At 36.9% G+C, this 18,522-nt stretch overlaps 2 protein-coding genes across 2 annotated transcripts; one reads left to right on the plus strand and one right to left on the minus strand.

Annotated features, from left to right (window-relative positions):
• The first annotated feature begins 1,722 nt into the window (after nucleotides 1-1,722).
• LOC106384304 lies at nucleotides 1,723-3,146 on the plus strand. Its single transcript, XM_048755848.1, has 3 exons — nucleotides 1,723-1,936; nucleotides 2,105-2,222; nucleotides 2,279-3,146. The coding sequence occupies exons 1-3, from the start codon at nucleotides 1,723-1,725 to the stop codon at nucleotides 3,144-3,146; spliced, it is 1,200 nt and encodes a 399-aa protein (XP_048611805.1).
• Nucleotides 3,147-14,209: 11,063 nt separating this feature from the next.
• LOC106385772 (thioredoxin-like 3-3) lies at nucleotides 14,210-14,961 on the minus strand. The gene is made up of 3 exons (XM_013825674.3): nucleotides 14,795-14,961; nucleotides 14,665-14,690; nucleotides 14,210-14,584 (listed from the first exon to the last, which is right to left on the minus strand). Exons 1-3 carry the CDS (start codon nucleotides 14,903-14,905, stop codon nucleotides 14,365-14,367), a joined length of 357 nt encoding a protein of 118 aa, XP_013681128.1. The 5' UTR covers nucleotides 14,906-14,961; the 3' UTR covers nucleotides 14,210-14,364.
• Nucleotides 14,962-18,522: the final 3,561 nt, after the last annotated feature.

The following is an 18,522-nucleotide window of genomic DNA, read 5'->3' on the forward strand; positions in this document are numbered from 1 at the left end:
TTTCCGAACTGGTGATCTCAATGGGGATCTTCCTATTTTCGAAGGGTGGACATCTGACCAGCTGTCATTGACCTCTTCCGGGGCCGCTTTGTCTGGACTTCCATTCCCAAATTGCAATCTCATTGAAAGTTATTCAAACTACAAATAGATTATTGTATAATCTCTTCTGACCACCATTTACATAACTATTGTATTATATTCATATAATAAACTATGAATTGTTTCATATAGTTTGTCTGTTTGGTCCAATAGTTATTTGATAAAATATGTAACCTAGAGTTAAGAGGGTTTAGTTATAAGACATTAACTATAAGGTAAAACCATAATATATTCGTTCATATTCTCATTCTTTTCTAAACTATGATATTATGCATTTTTTATGGGACTGGACAACATAAATTCATATTCATGTTCTTTTCTAAAACTTCGATATGTGACATTTGTTTTGCTTAAGAGATTTTTGGTTTTATTTGATACGTGACATTTATTTTGCTAATGAACCATATAAACTTGTTATTTGATATGTGACTCACCAAGTTACTGTGATAAATTAATTATGGCACTTTTTTACAAATCATATATATTAGTAGGGGTGTCAAAATGATCTATAGTTCATGATCTGGCTCAGCTCAGCTCGTTTTTTCATGAGCATGATCTCTATATTTTAAGCTCATTTAATAAATGAGTTTAATGATCGAACTTAAATTAGATCACGAGTTATATGAACGATCTTTAATGAACATGAGCTGACTCATGAGCTTGTTCATTTTTTACTTACAATAATATATAATATATTTTATATATTATATTTGGATAATTTCTATTTTTTATGTAAAAAAGAGATAATTTCTATATTTATCATATTTATCTTCTAAAATTAAAATGTCAAACCAAATCTTCTTAAAAGATAATATCTATATTAATCATATTTATCTTCTAAAATTAAAATGTAAAACATACATATAAGACATTGAAGATGAATTGGCTCAAGACTCTCACGAAGAATAGGGATTTGGATCATTAGTTTTGTTTTAATTTAATTTATATTAGGTGTTGTATTTTTTATTTTTGTCATGTGTTGGTTTCTATTTAGTATTTAATATTTATGTTTAGGATTTTTTAATATTTAAATTTTGAACAATATTATAAAAGTTATTCTATCACTATTTTATTTTATAATTATTATTTTTATTTAAATCACGAGTTAGCTCATTTAACTCATGATCTAGATGATCTGAGTTCCAGTTTACATATTGAAGCTCATATAATAAATGAGCTGAGCTGGGCTAGCTCATGAAAGAGCCGAGCTCACTATGAGTTGAGCTGAGTTGAGCAAGTTAGCTCATTTTGACACCCCTAAATATATTCTTGTTTTAATTTATATCAGAGTATTGTAAATATTTTTCTAAAGGGATATCAGTGTTGGATAAGCTTCAACATTACTTAGCAAACAAGTTATCCTAAAGGAACTTGGATAACTAATAATGATAGATTTAGGATAAAAATAAGTTAAGTTAAGATTCCTAGATTGATATGTAATAGGAGAAGTTAAGATTTCTATTACCTATATAAGAGGCCTAAGTGTAAGGAGGTCTCATAAGAAGAGAATAAGAAAGTTAAGAAAGATTAATAAAACAAAGCAACAGTTTTATTACGTTTGTGTTCTTGGCTACTATATTTGGTATCAGAGCAACCAGGTTATTTTGTTAGTTTGAATAGCCAATGGGCGATTCAAAAGCTTTAGTTACGGTGAAGGATGCCGTACCTAACGTTGTCGTATGTCCAATGTTAACCGCAACGAATTACTCGGTGTGGGTTACGAGGATGAAGGTGCTTCTCCGAATACACAAGGTGTGGGAAACGATTGAACCAGGGTCTGATGAAGAAGACAAGAATGACATAGCGACTGCACTGCTATTTCAATCAATTTCCGAAAGTTTGTTAATGCAAGTCGGTGATCAAGGCTCTCCTAAAGCTATCTGGGAAGCTATAAAATCAAGAAATCTTTGAGCATAGCATGTTAGAGAGGCTCGACTCCAGACTTTGATGAATGAATTCGATCGATTAAGGATGAACGATTCGGATTCTATTGATATCTTCTCAGGAAAGATATCAGAGCTTGCATCACAAGCAACCTCATTAGGTCAAAGTATTGAAGAACCTAAGATTGTGAAGAAGTTACTTAATGGATTACCTCGGAGGAAGTACATTGACATGGCTGTGTCTCTGGAACAACTACTGGATCTAAAAAAACGAAGTATGAAGACGTTGTGGGTAGATTAAAGGCTTATGAAGAGCGCATAAAAGAAGAATCACCTCAAAATCAACAAGGCGATCTGTTATTCTCGAACTCTGAGAACTCCTACGGTTCAAGTAATTCTAGAGGAAGAGGGAGAGGATATGGTCGTGGTCAAGGAAATAGGGGTAGAGGACGCGGGAAAAACAACTCAAGCGAGAGAAACAAAGAGAAAAAGGATTACTCTCAAATCGAGTGCTTTCACTGCCACAAGAAGGGTCACTTTGCCTCAGTTTGTCCCGAGAAGAATGATGATCAGCAACTCAACAAAGCAGAAACGGAAGTAGCTGATGCAGCGTTATACATGCATGAAGTTGTGTTTTTGAATGAAGAAAACGTGATGCCGAAGAAACTTGAGCTGAACAAAACCAATGATGGTAACTGGTATCTTGACAACGGTGCTAGTAATCATATGACAGGAGAAAAGACCTTCTTCTCTGAACTCAATGAAAGTATCAAGGGAAGAGTTAAGTTTGGTGATGGCTCATGTGTAAAAATCGATGGCAAAGGCTCAATTATCTTTGAAGCAAAGAGGGGAGAACAAAAGCTTCTAACTGATATATACTATATACCTGAGTTAAGAAGCAACATCCTGAGCCTAGGCCAAGCAACGGAACAAGGCTGTGATGTAAGAATGAAAGATAATTATCTGACTTTGAGAGATCCACGCGGGAGGTTACTTGTAAAGGTCCTAAGATCACCTAATCGTCTCTACAAGATATCACTCAAGGTTGGAAAACCAAGTTGCCTTCTCACAAAGATGAATGAAGAACCGTGGAGATGGCACGCACGCCTTGGCCATATCAACTTCAAAACGATAAGAAGCATGGCAACACATGAGATGGTTTGAGGACTACCTGAGATCAACGAAGAGAAGCAACTATGTGAGTCGTGCCTCGTTGGGAAACAGACCCAAAACAGCTTTCCCTCAGCAACACCACATAGATCATCACAGGCATTAGAGTTGCTGCACGCTGACCTCTGCGGTCCAATCTCTCATTCAACACTGGCGCAGAACCAGTACATATTCGTCATAATCGATGACAATACAAGATACATGTGGTCTATTTTGCTCAAAGAAAAAATGAAGTCTTTGAGAAATTCAAGACCTTTAAAGCTCTTGTAGAGAAGGAGGTTAATAAGGTGATAGTAACATTTCGCACAGACAGAGGCGGGGAGTTTACTTCAAGAGACTTTCAAGATTATTGCAGCAACAATGGGATTAGGAGACATCTAACAGCTCCATATACGCCACAGCAAAACGGCGTTGTCGAAAAAAGAAATCGGACATTAATGGAGATGACGCGTAGTATGTTAAAAGCTATGAAGGTTCCAAATTATATGTGGGGTGAAGCGGTTCGACATGCAACGTACCTGATCAATCGAGTTCCAACTAGAGCTTTGAAGAACCAAACTCCTTATGAGAGTTTTAAAGGAAGAAAGCCAAGCATTGGACACATCAGAGTCTTTGGCTGTTTGGCATATGCCAAACTCGATGATGCCCTTTTAAAGAAGCTCGACAACATATCACAGACGTTAGTTCATCTTGGGATTGAACAAGGGTCGAAAGCTTACCGGTTGTATAATCCCAGCACAAGAAGGATTGTTGTTAGCCGAGACGTGAAATTTGATGAGAAAGCATGCTGGAACTGGAATGAAACAGATAAAGGAAAGCAAGTAGAATCTGGAAAGTTCCACATGACGTGGGGATCAAGCGTAGACGAAGGCAACATTCCGTTTGTCATTGGTTCACATCAGGAAGAAAATATTGAGACTGAAACAGATCAACAAGAAGAAACAACAGAACCAACACCCAGGGAAGATCACGTCGCACCAAGAAGATCGTCTCGAGAGGTAAAGCTTCCTAAACACCTAGAAGACTATATTCTACTCGCCGAGATAGAGTGTGAACTACACCTGTGTTCAATCAACGATGAACCATCGACATATCAAGAAGCTAAGATACATGTTCGATGGACAAAGGCATGCAAAGACGAGATTGACTCTATCAGCAGAAACAAGACATGGACGTTGGTAGACAAGCCACACGGAGTTAAAGTCATTGGTCTTAAGTGGATTTTCAAAATCAAAAGAAACGCGGATGGATCAATCAACAAATTCAAAGCAAGACTTGTAGCAAAGGGATATGTACAAGAACATGGAATTGATTTTGAAGAAATGTTTGCTCCAGTAGCTCGTATAGAGTCCATTCGACTCTTAATCAGCTTAGCTTTTGCAAAGAGATGGGAAATTCACCACTTAGACGTCAAAACAACATTCTTACATGGAGAATTGAATGAAGAAGTCTATGTATCTTAGCCTGAAGGGTTTGAAAAAGAGGGAGAAGAACATAAAGTTTTCAAACTCTCAAAGGCCCTATATGGACTAAGGCAAGCTCCTCGTGCATGGAATACTAAACTTGATAACATTCTTAAAGGTTTACGGTTCAAGAAGTGTATGAAGGAAAGCTCGGTGTACAGAAGAGAAGAAGGAGAAGAGCTCCTAATCATCGCAATATATGTTGATGATCTCTTTGTTACAGGTAACTCAACAAAGATCATCAAAGAGTTCAAGACGGCGATGTCTCAAAAGTTTGAGATGTCTGATCTCGGGTTGCTAACCTATTATCTAGGTATTGAAGTAAAACAGAGCACTAAAGGGATCACAATAAAGCAAGAAGCCTATGCAAGACGGATCTTAGAAGAAACAGGTATGGCTGAGTGCAATCCAAACTGCAATCCAATGGAGTTCGGCCTGCAACTCTCAAAGGCGTTGGATGCACTGGAGATTGATGCAACTCAATATCGAAGAAATATTGGGTGCTTAACGTACTTAATGCACACTAGACCAGACATGGCGTTCTCAGTTGGGATCCTAAGTAGATATATGCAATCTCCAAGAGAGTCTCACGGGAATGCATTGAAACAAGTCTTAAGATATCTACAAGGAACTCTCGGGCATGGTCTAGAGTTTAAGCGTGGAAGAACTCAGAAGCTTGTAGGGTACAGCGACAGTAGTCATAATACTGATCCGGATGATGGGAGGAGTACAACAGGTCATTTGTTTTGTCTAGGAGAAACTCCAATCACTTGGTGCTCTTAGAAACAAGACACGGTGGCATTGTCATCCTGCGAAGCTGAATTTATGGCTGCAACGGAAGCTGCAAAACAAGCTGTCTGGCTGCAAGAACTCTTGAGTGAAGTAACAGGAGGTGAGACGGAGAAGACCTTGATCCTAGTCGACAACAAGTCAGCTATATCTCTTGCAAAGAATCCAGTCTTTCACCGACGAAGCAAGCATATTCACAAGAGGTTTCACTTCATTAGGAAATGTGTTGAGCGCAAGATGTGGAACATGTACCGGGAACAAAGCAGAAAGCAGACATCTTAACTAAAGCATTGGCCAAGATCAAGTTCAAGGAGATGAGGTCGATGATTCAAGTTCAAAACCTAAGTGAAAATGGTTTGAAGCTGAAGAGGGAGAATGTTGGATAAGCTTCAACATTACTTAGCAAACAAGTTATCCTAAAGAAACTTGGATAACTAATAATGATAGATTTAGGATAAAGATAAGTTAAGTTAAGATTCGTAGATTGATATGTAATAGAAAAAGTTAAGATTTCTATTGCCTATATAAGAGGACAAAGTGTAAGGAGGTCTCATAAGAAGAGAATAAGAAAGTTAAGAAAGATTAATAAAACAAAGCAACAGTTTTTATTACGTTTGTGTTCTTGGCTACTATAATCAGCTCTATGGTATTGGAATTACAAATTGAAAACGATGCATGCCTTCGAATTCAAACTCCTGTGACTTGTAAAGATCAAAGATAATATTTGAATCTCATGGAAATTAATTTTAGATGGATACCTTACATGGTCAATAAGCGTATCAACAAGGAAGAACCATGCTCGGCGCTATGTAGAAGCAGAAGATTTCGATCAAAACTTATTGAACATGCCTTAAGCAGAAGCGGCCCAATGATGATGGTTTTGCTTTTGTTCAGTGATTTGGCTCTACCAAATCTTTTGATATGAGCGAATCATTTGTGATTGATCATTTAGCCATTGCAAACTCTGGACCCAAGAGTCGGACTAGGACGCCAATGGTCGCTTTGTGGTGGTTTAGATCATTCAGAGGTAGAGACAGTTGTCTCAAATCTGTTGCATGCTCATGAGAGAAAAAATGAAACATCATCTTTAATTATTTGGAAAATGTTTACTTTTGACAAGTTGCTACCATCCCAGTGACTTTTGGTTACACAAATCTAAATATATAAATTTTAAAAAGAAAAGGTTATGCACTAAAAATGGTGGAAGTTTCCTATTTGGGCAACTAACCAATTCTTCTTGTTGATTCTGATGTCTTATCCACCACTTTTAACGGTGGAACTTTCCTATTTGTGAAACATTTCAATATTCATAAACCCTACTTCTCATTTCTATAAGGACGACATATTGCAAGAAGCAAAACAAAAGAAAATATGCAAGTTCAGACAAGGCCAGTCTTGGTGGTGGTACTGATGGTAATAATGGTGGTTATGAGCACTTTCAATGTGGAGGGAGGAGGGAGAGGAATACACAACCAAGATCAAAGGCTTCACCATGTTGGAAATAAATCCGTCTTTCCATCAGCAAGAGGAGTAGACAACCACCATAACATTCCACGACAAAACTATGACAATTGGGGTGGAAAAGGAGGAGACGCTGGTGGCGACGATGGAACCGGTTAGCACCAGAAACACGTAAGACAAGACATGACTGCGGCAATGATGCTCCTAAGACATGTATGTTTGTATTATGTAAAGATTGTGATGTAATTCCTGGCTTATGTTACATTTTGTGGTTTTATTTGATGTCTCCCAAGTATACATGTATTTTTGAGAAGTGTTGTGGTTCCAAGCTTGTGTGATGAATGAATGGCACTACTCATGAGAAGTGAGTTTCATAAAGAAAAAGTATGGATTACGTGTAGTTAAAATTAGTACCTTTACAGCTGATCTGGTCAAATTCTCGTCGAAAGTTAGTGAATTCGGTTTCAATGTAAAAATCGATCGGCAGAAATCTAGAAAAAAGAGTTTTGTATTCGATTTTAAGTTCGATTGAAAACTTAAAACAAGCTTTTCAACCGAAGAAACTGTCTAGGGATTCTTTGGTTACCAGGAAACAAAAATTAGGAAACTCTTTGTTATTTCTGCTTATCCATTAGGAAACAAAAAGTATGGATTTGAAGTCAAGGAAACTCAACCCAAAAATATCTATTCTTTTGCAATATTCAAATGTCTTATTTCTTCGAGATAAGTAGACAGTTTGGTTTAGCTCAAAGCCCATGTATCAGGAAGTAAAAAAACGATAGAGTTCGTTAGTTAGTAGGAAGTGAGTAGGATTTTAATAGTTCTGTGAGCATTCTCAATTCTCATTTGTCATGAGATAGATTAGTAAAGTGAGAAATGAAAATCCGAACTTCTGTGAGAAACAAATATCACAAAATATATATTTTTTTTAATCTACTAAACTCAGAAAAATATCAAGAAATAGTTTTCTGAATATAAAGCAACAAACGAAAAAAAACTAAGCAACAACAATTCTCTCAGATACCTGTTTTTAAGTTTTTGTCACAAAAATAATTCTAAACAAAATGACCAAAATAATTATTTTTTATTTTAAAATTATTTTTTATTTTTTAAAATTTGAAAATATCCTCAAAACTCCAGCCCTCAACTTTAAACTCTAAATCTAAATTAGTTTATCTTAAGGTATAAGAGCATCATTAACCCAAAAACCCATTTTGGGTTTCTTAATGATTTTTAAATATTAAATGTTACTTAGGAAACCTAGTTAAGAGACACCAACATTTTTGTGCTCCAATGGAGTCTCTTATATAGGGGTTCTTAAAAAAAAAAATTAAACATTGTTCAATTAAAGATAAAATTTATTTATTAAACATTGTTTAATTAAACATTGAGGTCAGATTAATGAGATTCCCAAAACATTTTCAATTTCAAATTGTTTTGTGAAAAACAGCAAACATGAAAAAGCGTAAACTATCTCTATGTATGCATGAAATTCGTTTCCTGGTTTTGCAAGAACATTATTTTGATTAATGTTAATGGGAAAAATCATACAGCAGAAAGAAGCATCCAACACAAGGAAACCAAAAACAAAACAAAGAACATAATGCAGAGAGTGAAGAAACAAAAGGAGATTGACAAAGAGATACCTAAACAAATATGTCCATTGCTGTAAATATGCGGATGTAGCGGCGCCGGTGGAACAAAAATAACCTGCTCAACATATCCAACACACACAAGAAATTACCAAACAAATCACAACTCTAAGTCCAACACTAAGCCCTTAATCACACAATTAAGAAACTTGGAGGAGAGGCCCTTAAGGTAGAAACTACAAACACTAATCACGATTTGATTGCCAGCAAGAGCATTAAAAAAAAAACTTAAATGTAAATTCCAAAAAAGGAGATTAGAAAACCTGTTGCTCCGGTTACCTCTATTATCCATCTTTACAATTACAGAATCAAAATCTAAGACAATTACAGAATCAAAATCTAATACAGAGACATGTAATTGCCAGTTTGCCACAACCACAAAACTGCTGAAAACAGCTTCCAAAGTTAGCCAATAATAGAACAAGCTTGTATCGTCTACGAATCTACCCCATAAGAACATATATAAGCACTAACAAGACAATAGCAAGATGGGTTAAAATGAAATAAGTTCACATGAAGATCATCTTAATAACAGCTTTATGTACAATGATCAAGAAACTATGTGAAACGTTGAATACAAATTCATACATAGACAAGATGAATGCAGAGATTCCCAATAGTTAGAGCCACGAAACAAAGCTGCAAAAGGCTTACCGCAAAAATGCTACAATCAGTTTTGAGAGAGAAGAACTCCAAAGAGGTTTCACCACCACTCTCAAAGGGTCTAATATTCTCATTCCTCCTCGAGTACTTGATGGCACTGAAGATGCAAGATGTCTGTCCTTAAGTAGTCGTTGAAGTAGTTGCTGACGCAGACGACTTGTTGAATGGTGAAGACCATGTGGAGTCAAGATGTTGAGCTGGAGTCGTGGAGACTTGGAGAGCAAAGGAGTATCTTGGAGAAAATGCAAGAGGAATAAACTTGGGGAGCAAGTTTATGACTTAAAAAAAAGAGGAATAAGTGCATTCCAAGAAAAGGAAAGTTGCACTTAATGTTATGGAAGATGTCTATATCCATGTTGCCTTGGAGACTAGGGTTTCAAGAACATGGAGTTAATGATAAAATAGCTCTAAGGGTCGTCGGGAAAAAGATACAGACATAGAGGCTGATTTTATAGAGAGAGAGAAAAGCTCTTGAGTGTGGTCTTGGTCGTGCTGAAGCAAGTGCTGAAGTACTGACGGAAGAGAGACATAAGCTTTGTAGCTTAGGAATCGTTCAGTAGCGTGTGTTAGGGTGTTAACACTAGACGTGTAAAAGCTGAATTAAGCAGATCTTGTAATAGATTATTTAAAAGAGATTCTAATAAAGCATAAGTATTTGCTTGTAGTGTTTTGCCTCTCGATTTACTTTCGGCAGTACTACTGTGGTGTCTCCTTTACATCAACAAGTGGTATCAGAGCGGGTCACCTAAGTTACCGGTGTGATCCTGAAGGCAAGAGGAAAGAAAGGAATGCATAGTACATCAGGAAGTATGGTGTCTGAGTTTATGCTTGATCCTGAACAATATGGGCATTGGAAAGTGAAGATGAAGGCAAGCTTACAAAGTGTTGATATGGATGTTTGGGCATCAGTGGAAGATGGCTATGAAGTTCCCAAAGCAGTAGATAAAGATGGTGTTGTGGTCAACAAACCATTGGCTAAATGGACAAAGCGTGAGAAGGAGATGTCAAAGTATAATGCAAAAGCTTTATGTGATATTTTTACATCAGTCAAAAAGAAGCAACTCGATCTGATTCAAGGATGCAAGAATGCAAAAGAGGCGTGGAATATTCTGCAATTACACTTTGAAGGAACTGAGAAGGTTAAGAGTTCAAGGATGGACTTTTTCAAATCAAAATTTGAGAACTTGAAGATGGAAGAACATGAATCTGTATCAGATTTTAGTTCTCAACTCAGTGCGTTAGCACAAGAGGCTCGTGTTCTGGGCATGGACTACAAGGATAAAAAACTGGTGAAGAAGTTTTTAAGGTGTCTGCCAGAAAGATTTACAGCTTATAAGGCAGCAATGTTTGTGTCTCTTGACATAGATAAATTCAGCTTTCATGAAGTTGTGGGTATGTTAAAAGCTCATGAGATGGAGCTTGATGGCGTGGGCAATCATAGTGAAGTTAACCTGGCAGTTGCTGAAACAACAAGTCAAAAATCAGAGGATGAAGAGGAGATGGTTAAGATGATTCGCATGCTTCACCAAGTACTACGGGAAGTGATACAGTGGCAAGGACATGAAGAAGTTGTTGTGAGAAAACAAAGGCAAGAAGATGGCGAGCCATGCAGTAATAAAGATGTGCAATGTTATAAATGCAGAGGATTTGGACACTTCAAAAGGGAATGTCCAATGGCCAAGAGAAGAAGATTCAAAGGCTTTAGGTGGAGAAAAATTGGACACGGTGAGATACAGAAGAAAGAGAGATCCTTCATAAGGGAAGATGATAATAAATCAGAAAAAGACGAAGTGTTCAACCTAGTTGCTTTTGGTGCACACAAAGATTAAGTAAGTACATCATCTGAATCAGATTCTGAATCCGAGGAGGGAAAATATGATGAAGGACTAGATGATGGTCTCAGGGAGTGCTACAAACAAGTGTGTGGAACGTTAGTAAAGCTTGGAAAGGAGAATATGGTGCTAGTAAAAGAACAGAGACGTCTTGAAGCACTTATTGAAGTTCTACAGAAGGACCTGCAAGTAGAGAAAGAAGAAACAACACAAGCTCGTGTTAAACCTGGTGAAACACAGAAAGGAAAAACAGAGAATGTATCCATGTCTGCAATGAAGCCAGTAGTTAAGAAGTATGCAAAGACTACTTCATATGGAAAGACTGTAGTGAAGACTGCAACTGCAACGAGAACTGCTTCATTGTCAGCGACCTTTCATACCTGTGTGTCATCATTGTGGAGTTGTTGGGCATATTAGGCCAAAGTGTCTCAGGCTATTGAGGGAGAAGCAACATATTGAGAGAGTATATGATATGAGGATTCATGGTCCAACATGTTATTCTTGTGGAGTTCAAGGACATATTCGACGTCATTGTTTCAAATTGGTTGATCAAAGAGGCACATCAAAAAGTGGAGCCAAAGAAGCTTGTCAGGTAGTACGTCGGGACATGCGACAAGGAGTACGACATAAAGTTCTACATCACGTAGCTGTGAGTAACAAGCCGAAGGTTGTACATCAGTGCACCAACATGAAGGTCAGGCAGGAGGTTCTGAAACATGGTTGTGCAGCTGGTACAAGGAAGGAGACTGATCGGTGCATCAGCAGCTGTGTCAGGCCAAGCAAGAAGCAACATCAGATGTGTTGTTGGTTATGCGGTAAGGTTGGACACAAGAAGGTGGAGTGTTTTGCTCGTGAGAAGAGCAGAAACATGGCCAAAAAGGTGAACAAAACGTTCACTAAACCCAAGAGGGTTGAAGAGGTGTCCTTAGCCAAGAGTGGCTTACTTGATGAGATCAAGGAAGAGACATCAGAAAAAGGATGCAGCTCTGGTAGGAGTGATCTTGAGGTTGATCAACGAGCATCAAGTCTGGAGCCAGGACACGAGGTTGTTTGTGGCACAAAGGGGAAGGAGATCGAAGTGCGTCAGGAAGTGATGCAAGGTGATCTTCAGGAGTGTGATAGCGAAATCACTCCAAGACAATATTAACGAGTGCAGAGTGCACTCGGTGTGGATGAGGAGGGGCTCATGGTCAAGGAGACGACACATGAAGGTAACCAGGTCCTCAATAGAAGTGGGTCGAGAGGTAGCTCGACAGGTGCGTCAGATCGTGATGCAGTACTTGTTATTCCGCTGCAGTAGGGACTGTATCATGATTACTATGATGGAATGGTTGACATCTAAGCATCTGTGTTTTAGCTTAGTATGCAATCAAGCAGGGGGAGAAGTGGTGACATTCTGGTCCAAGGAGTGCATATCTCATGGGGGAGAAGAGCATGGTGATGGACATCCTGAAGTAGATCGTGCTTATCTCATGGGGGAGAAAAGTACATTTGGTGTGCAAGTTTCCAGGTAAGGAACGTGGTTATTGAACCAGAAACATGTTGTGCTTGATCGGCATACAAAGCTAAAAGGGGGAGATTGAAGATGCAAGATGTCTGCCCTGAAGTAGTTGTTGAAGTAGTTGCTGACGCAGACGACATGTTGAATGGTGAAGATCATGTGGAATCAAGATGTTGAGCTGGAGTCGTGGAGACTTGGAGAGCAAAGGAGTATCTTGGAGAAAAGGCAAGAGGAATAAACTTGGGGAGCAAGTTTATGACTTAAAAAAAGAGGAATAAGTGCATTCCAAGAAAAGGAAAGTTGCACTTAATGTTATGGAAGATGTCCATATCCATGTTGCCTTGGAGACTAGGGTTTCAAGAACATGGAGTTAATGATAAAATAGCTCTAAGGATCGTCGGGAAAAAGATACAGACATAGAGGCTGATTTTATAGAGAGAGAGAGAAAAGCTCTTGAGTGTGGTCTTGGTCGTGCTGAAGCAAGTGCTGAAGTACTGACGGAAGAGAGACATAAGTTTTGTAGCTTAGGAATCGTTCAGTAGCGTGTGTTAGGGTGTTAACACTAGACGTGTAAAAGCTGAATTAAGCAGATCTTGTAATAGATTGTTTAAAAGAGATTCTAATAAAGCATAAGTATTTGCTTGTAGTGTTTTGCCTCTCGATTTACTTTCTGCAGTACTACTGTGGTGTCTCCTTTACATCAACAGGCACCTCCCTTCTTCAAACTTCACAGCTCCATCAACACAGCACTTAGCGTCGCGCTCGTCTTCGTTCCGTTAAGTATCAATGTCTTCTTCCCATTTTCTACCTACACACAACCAATATCAGATACAAAGTGAGTAACTTTCAAGAGATTCTTCACCAGTTCTCTGTTGAAACCAAATACAATAATCAATTCTCTTTGTGTAAGCTTTGAATATAAGAAGACTTACCAGCTTAGGAACTCGCTGTTCGAGTACGCGCTTGGCTTTGTGGGTCTTGGGAGTTCGTATTTCCATCATGACTGGTAATTTTCCGGCGACGGCTCCGAGAAGAGGAGACAAAGGAAGACGAAGAAGAGGTTTTTCGATAAGAGCCTCTCCGAGAGATCACGAAAGAAGTTTTGGAATCAAACCGACTGATTTCGTCCGGGAGAAAAAGAGAGATGAGAGAGATTAGAGAGAGACAGAGAGGTCGCAGTTATGACGCGTGTCCAGCAAGGAACGTCTCTCGTAGCCCTTAATTAAGCGACATCTCTTACATTATTAGGTAATTTTTTTTTTTTCAAAAGTAACCTAAGAGACGGGCTAAACACTCCCGATAATGATGGTCTAAATGTATTTTTACTTTTTAATATAACTTTTTGATCATTTTACTCATTGATAACTATTTTTTGCGAAAATAAACTAAAAATAACTATCTAGATAATTTCTCTAATCCTATTTGCACTTTCGAATTTGAAACAGATGTCTGCCCGCTCCAAGTTTACGGGGGGTATTTAAACAAGACTATTTTGAGGTTGCTTCCTACGTCAACACCACGAGAGGAGATACTTGGCTCGGTCTAGCAGAGTAGACCCATTTTATAACACACAGCAAAAGATTCAAAGATACGGTACTTGAAAATCTCGAACTATTTACTTGTCAGCTTCAGATATGTAATAAGGCCATAGTTATGGCTGACAATTGTTCATTTATAGTGAAATGAGAAATATATAGATCACTAAAAAAGAGAAATATATAGTCACTATTTAGTTTGGTAATAAATATTCATATGTTATTACAATAATCTTATCAATTATGTAGCACAGGGTTGCAGATATCTTTATTTTATCATTTAGGTGTTAATAATTTGATTTTTCAAGAATACATTTCAAGAAAGAAGCCAAAGACGATCATGTAGCCTCTCTTCACCAGCTCCAAACATCTCGTCAACCTTTTCACCGTCTCTGTAGAACTGAAACGTTGGAGTGTAACGGATGTGAAGAGTGGTCTCAGGGCACTCGTCAATATCTGCATAAACAAACTTGATCCTTTTGAAACTGCTGCTAAGCTCTTGGAACGCAGGAAACGTCTGGCTACAAACTCCACACCTACTCAACAAAAACATTTATCATTGAGGCATTTCATCGAACAGTTTGTAAGCATTATGAAACAGAGACCAAGTCAATACCACGAAGCACCGTAGTTAATAACAGCCTGCAAATTAAAAAGCAAGAAGATTAATTTAGATTACGAAGAGTCAAGCTTGGGTCGGTCTTAAACCTGTATAAAATGTAATAGCTGTTGCCTGTAATGATTACCGGAAGTTTTGAAGATTTGATGTCGTCCAGAATTGTTATGAGACTTTGGTCGCTTGTTGCGGTTTCCATATTGACGTTACGATTTGCTTCCTCCGGTTCTTGCTTTCTCATTTTTGTTTTTTTTTTGCTTTCGGAACTGGCAATTTTGATCCTTTTACAGAAGCTACTCTAACCACAAGTCTACTTACCACTAACCAAACCAATCAATTTGATTCTTTAACCGGTTTTAACCGATCTGATTTCTAGCATAGACATGTTTTGTTAACCGGCTCAATTACGTTCAGGATTCTGTTAGGTTACCGTAGAGATGTCAAACAGGTTTACCCATCCCGTTCCGTCCCGTACCACAGCGGGTTAGTCGTCGAGCAGGTTACAGCGGGCATGTCCCGCGCGGGCTGCGGTCTTCAAAATGCCGGTCCAAACCCGGACCGCAGAATATATAAGCCTTCGCGGACCGTCCCGCGGGACGCCTCCTTATCAAACCGCCTACTATAGTTTCTTTCATGAATGTTCAAGTAGAAGAGTTGTGTAAGAGAGTTGAAGAGAGCTCATTAAGTTTCACTAAAGCATTATCAAAATCAATGCCACAAAGCTCCGTTTGTGCTTGCGTTCTTGAGTTAAAAACCTTCTTTTGTTATCATCATAAGCTTTTGTTGAGTTTGAATCTGATTGAGTTGTTGTCTTTGTAATAATTTGGCTCAAGTGTTGCATATCTTCATCAAACCATCTCTCTTTTTATTTATTTGGATTGCAAAAAAAATTGTGAATCACTTTGCCAAATTATACAAGTGACGTGATATACAACTAACTTTTCTCCTAAACAACACCATTACAACCAAATTTAATTTAAGAAAAACACCACTTCACAGTACTGAAAAAAAACCAATCAACTTAAACAAAAAATATCACATTGTAATAAAGCAATTCATAGTTGTGTGTAATAAAAAGAGAAAACCAAATCAAAACACCACTAGAGCTCGAATTGTTATCGCTGGAGCTGGAGTCGTCATCGCTGGAGCTCGAATCATCATCACCGGAGCTCGAATCATGCATCATCGCCGGAACTCCTCATGTTTTCTAGGGAAAAAGTCACAAGAATCGCTTTCTTCTCACTCTTTTTCTCATTTTTTCATGTAACATAAGAAATGAAGAAAAAAAATGCGGGTCCATGTAATCCCGCATGACCCGTTTCGGTCCATCCCGCAAAAGATACAGTCCCGCAAAGATCCGTCCCACGAGGCCCGCAAATTTGCGGACCAAAAAAACTTCGTCCCAATACCGTACCGCGACAGTCTTTTACGGGTCAGGCCCGCGGTCTAGATCCATGATTAGGTTATCGTTTGAATTTTGAGGTTTTATTTTTTTTGGCAGAGTGAAGTGGTCGCTTACTTTTACGCTTATTCTGATGAATGATCTCCAAAAGGCTTTGCTCGGTGTCATTAATTTGTTTATTAGATCTTTTATAGTTTAAACTGATGTTTTGAAACCTTTCATCTACGTTTCAGTGCTTTTTCTTCATTGTTACAAAATTCAAAATATGACTTGGCAGATAACGTAGGGTGCTAACACGTGAATAGTTTGGATCTACTCCCGTGGAGTTCAAGATATCCATGTATAATTCAAAAAAAAAAAATAGGACTTGGCAAAAAAATGAATCAGAAGATCCGAACTGAACAGACTCCGATCCAATAAAATATTACTAAATCTGAATCAAAACTGGTTAAAAATTCCAATGGATTCAAAATTTTGATATCTAGAAAACCCGAACCCGACCTGGACCTAAATATTTTGAGTATCTGAATAATCCGAATCATATTTATATACTTAAATATATTAATTATTTTGATATTAATATCTAAAAAAAATATCCAAAATATATAAGATATTTTGAAGTTGTCCAAAATACTTAAAAAATATATATAAATAGTCAAAATTAAATATCCAAAATAGATAAGCATTACTCAAAACACCAAAGGTATTTGAAATGTGTATTGATTTTTATCCAAATATTCAAGCAAAACTAATTTTATGTTAAGTCTAGATATTTTGGTATACATTATTCAAATTTATATGTTAAATATTATTTTTGTTTTTAGATTTTGAGAAATTTATAAATATCTGAATGCAGCTCAAATCTTTAACCCCAAAAATCTGAAACCTGAATAGATCTGAACCAAACCCGAATGCCCACTCCTATTTTAAAAGATTTTAAATAGAAATATTTAAAGGTGGATATAACCATGTAAAATACTCATTTTGTTCCATTTTAATTGTCGTTTTAGATTTGTCTACACAAATTAAGAAATTAAACATTTAATTTTGTATCTTTTTTATAAAAAACACATCATTACTTATACAAATAACCACATTTCAACCAATAAAAAATAGATTGGAGAATACAAAAAATCATATATCATATAAGATTAATAAACTTTGCATTGAAATTCTAAAACAACACTTATTTTGAACAAAAAATTTATTCTATAAGATAATTAAAATGAAACGGAAGGAGTATTGGTTTTGAACTTTCAAATTTTAAAAATTAATATATATATATAGTTATAGGCTCCCAATCTATTTAGTTTTTATAAAAAAATTTACTAAATTATCTATAACCCAAAAAATGTCAAGACCGTCTTGCTTCAAGGTTTTCAGCACATCGGTTACAGTTACACTAGGCTCAATGACGCTTGCTTCCATGCCAAGGCTTCATCTTGTGGTTCTGTTTCTGCCTCATAATGAAAATTTTTAACCGGTTAGCACCATGAGCCATATCTTGGTCTCTTGGGTACTCTACTACTCTTAGATTATCTACGGATGAATCACAATCAAGAAACTAAAACTTTGACACCTCTAATATTATTTAATTAATGGACTTAACTAGTTAACTTACACTCATATACATACATAAATCTCAATGTAGGACTTAACTAGTTAACTTACCCTCACATTTGAAGACTAGACATTTGAAAGTACAGTTTGAGGAACTGGGCATTCATGAATTATAATCGCGAAATTAAATGTTTTAATCTAATACTATCTAATAAACCTATGTGACACCCAAAACTACATTAATATGAAAATTGCTATATATAGTATAAGTTTACGAATCTATATGGAATATTTTAGGAACAAAACTTTTAAATTCACCTCAACCTTTAGGACCAATCAAAGTGACACATAGATTATTAATTAAAAACACATTAAATTAAATAAAAAATAGCTACAATAAATAAACACGATAATTTTAATGACGCTAACGTTTCCAGCGAAATCCTAAACCCTAAATCTTAAATTATAAACCCTATACCCTAAATTCTAAATCCAAATTCAAACCCCTAAACCCAAACCCTATACCCTAAACCCTAATCCTAGATCCTAAACCCAAATCATATACCTTAAACCCAAAAAATAGACTATAAAACCTAAATCATATACCCTAAACCCAAGTTTTAGACCCTAAAATCAAACAGTAAACTTTAACCCAAACCCTATAGCATCTAAGTTTGGGGTTTGGGTTTAGGGTTTACCGTTTGGGTTTTAGGTCTAGGATTTGAGTTTAGGGTATAGGTTTTGGGTTTAGAATTTACGGTTTGGGTTTAGGATTTACTGTTTGGACTTATGGTTAAGGTTTTGGGTTTAGGGTATATAATTTGGGTTTAAGATTTACGGTTTGGGTTTAGGGTCTACGACTTGGGTTTAGGGTATAGAGTTTAGGTTTATAGTCT

This window comes from Brassica napus, chromosome C4 (assembly GCF_020379485.1).
Source record: "Brassica napus cultivar Da-Ae chromosome C4, Da-Ae, whole genome shotgun sequence".
Classification (NCBI taxonomy): domain Eukaryota; kingdom Viridiplantae; phylum Streptophyta; class Magnoliopsida; order Brassicales; family Brassicaceae; genus Brassica; species Brassica napus.

Excerpts from the sequence above, each read along its gene's own strand:
- LOC106384304 (XM_048755848.1), top strand. The coding sequence starts at position 1,723 with ATGGGCGATTCAAAAGCTTTAGTTACGGTGAAGGATGCCGTACCTAAC. Across the intron at positions 1,937-2,104 it reads ATTTCAATCAATTTCCGAAA|GAAAGATATCAGAGCTTGCA; the intron begins GTTTGTTAATGC and ends ATATCTTCTCAG. Across the intron at positions 2,223-2,278 it reads AAGTACATTGACATGGCTGT|ATTAAAGGCTTATGAAGAGC; the intron begins GTCTCTGGAACA and ends CGTTGTGGGTAG.
- LOC106385772 (XM_013825674.3), bottom strand. The coding sequence starts at position 14,905 with ATGAGAAAGCAAGAACCGGAGGAAGCAAATCGTAACGTCAATATGGAA. Across the intron at positions 14,691-14,794 it reads TCAAATCTTCAAAACTTCCG|GCTGTTATTAACTACGGTGC; the intron begins GTAATCATTACA and ends TTTAATTTGCAG. Across the intron at positions 14,585-14,664 it reads ATTAACTACGGTGCTTCGTG|GTGTGGAGTTTGTAGCCAGA; the intron begins GTATTGACTTGG and ends TTTGTTGAGTAG.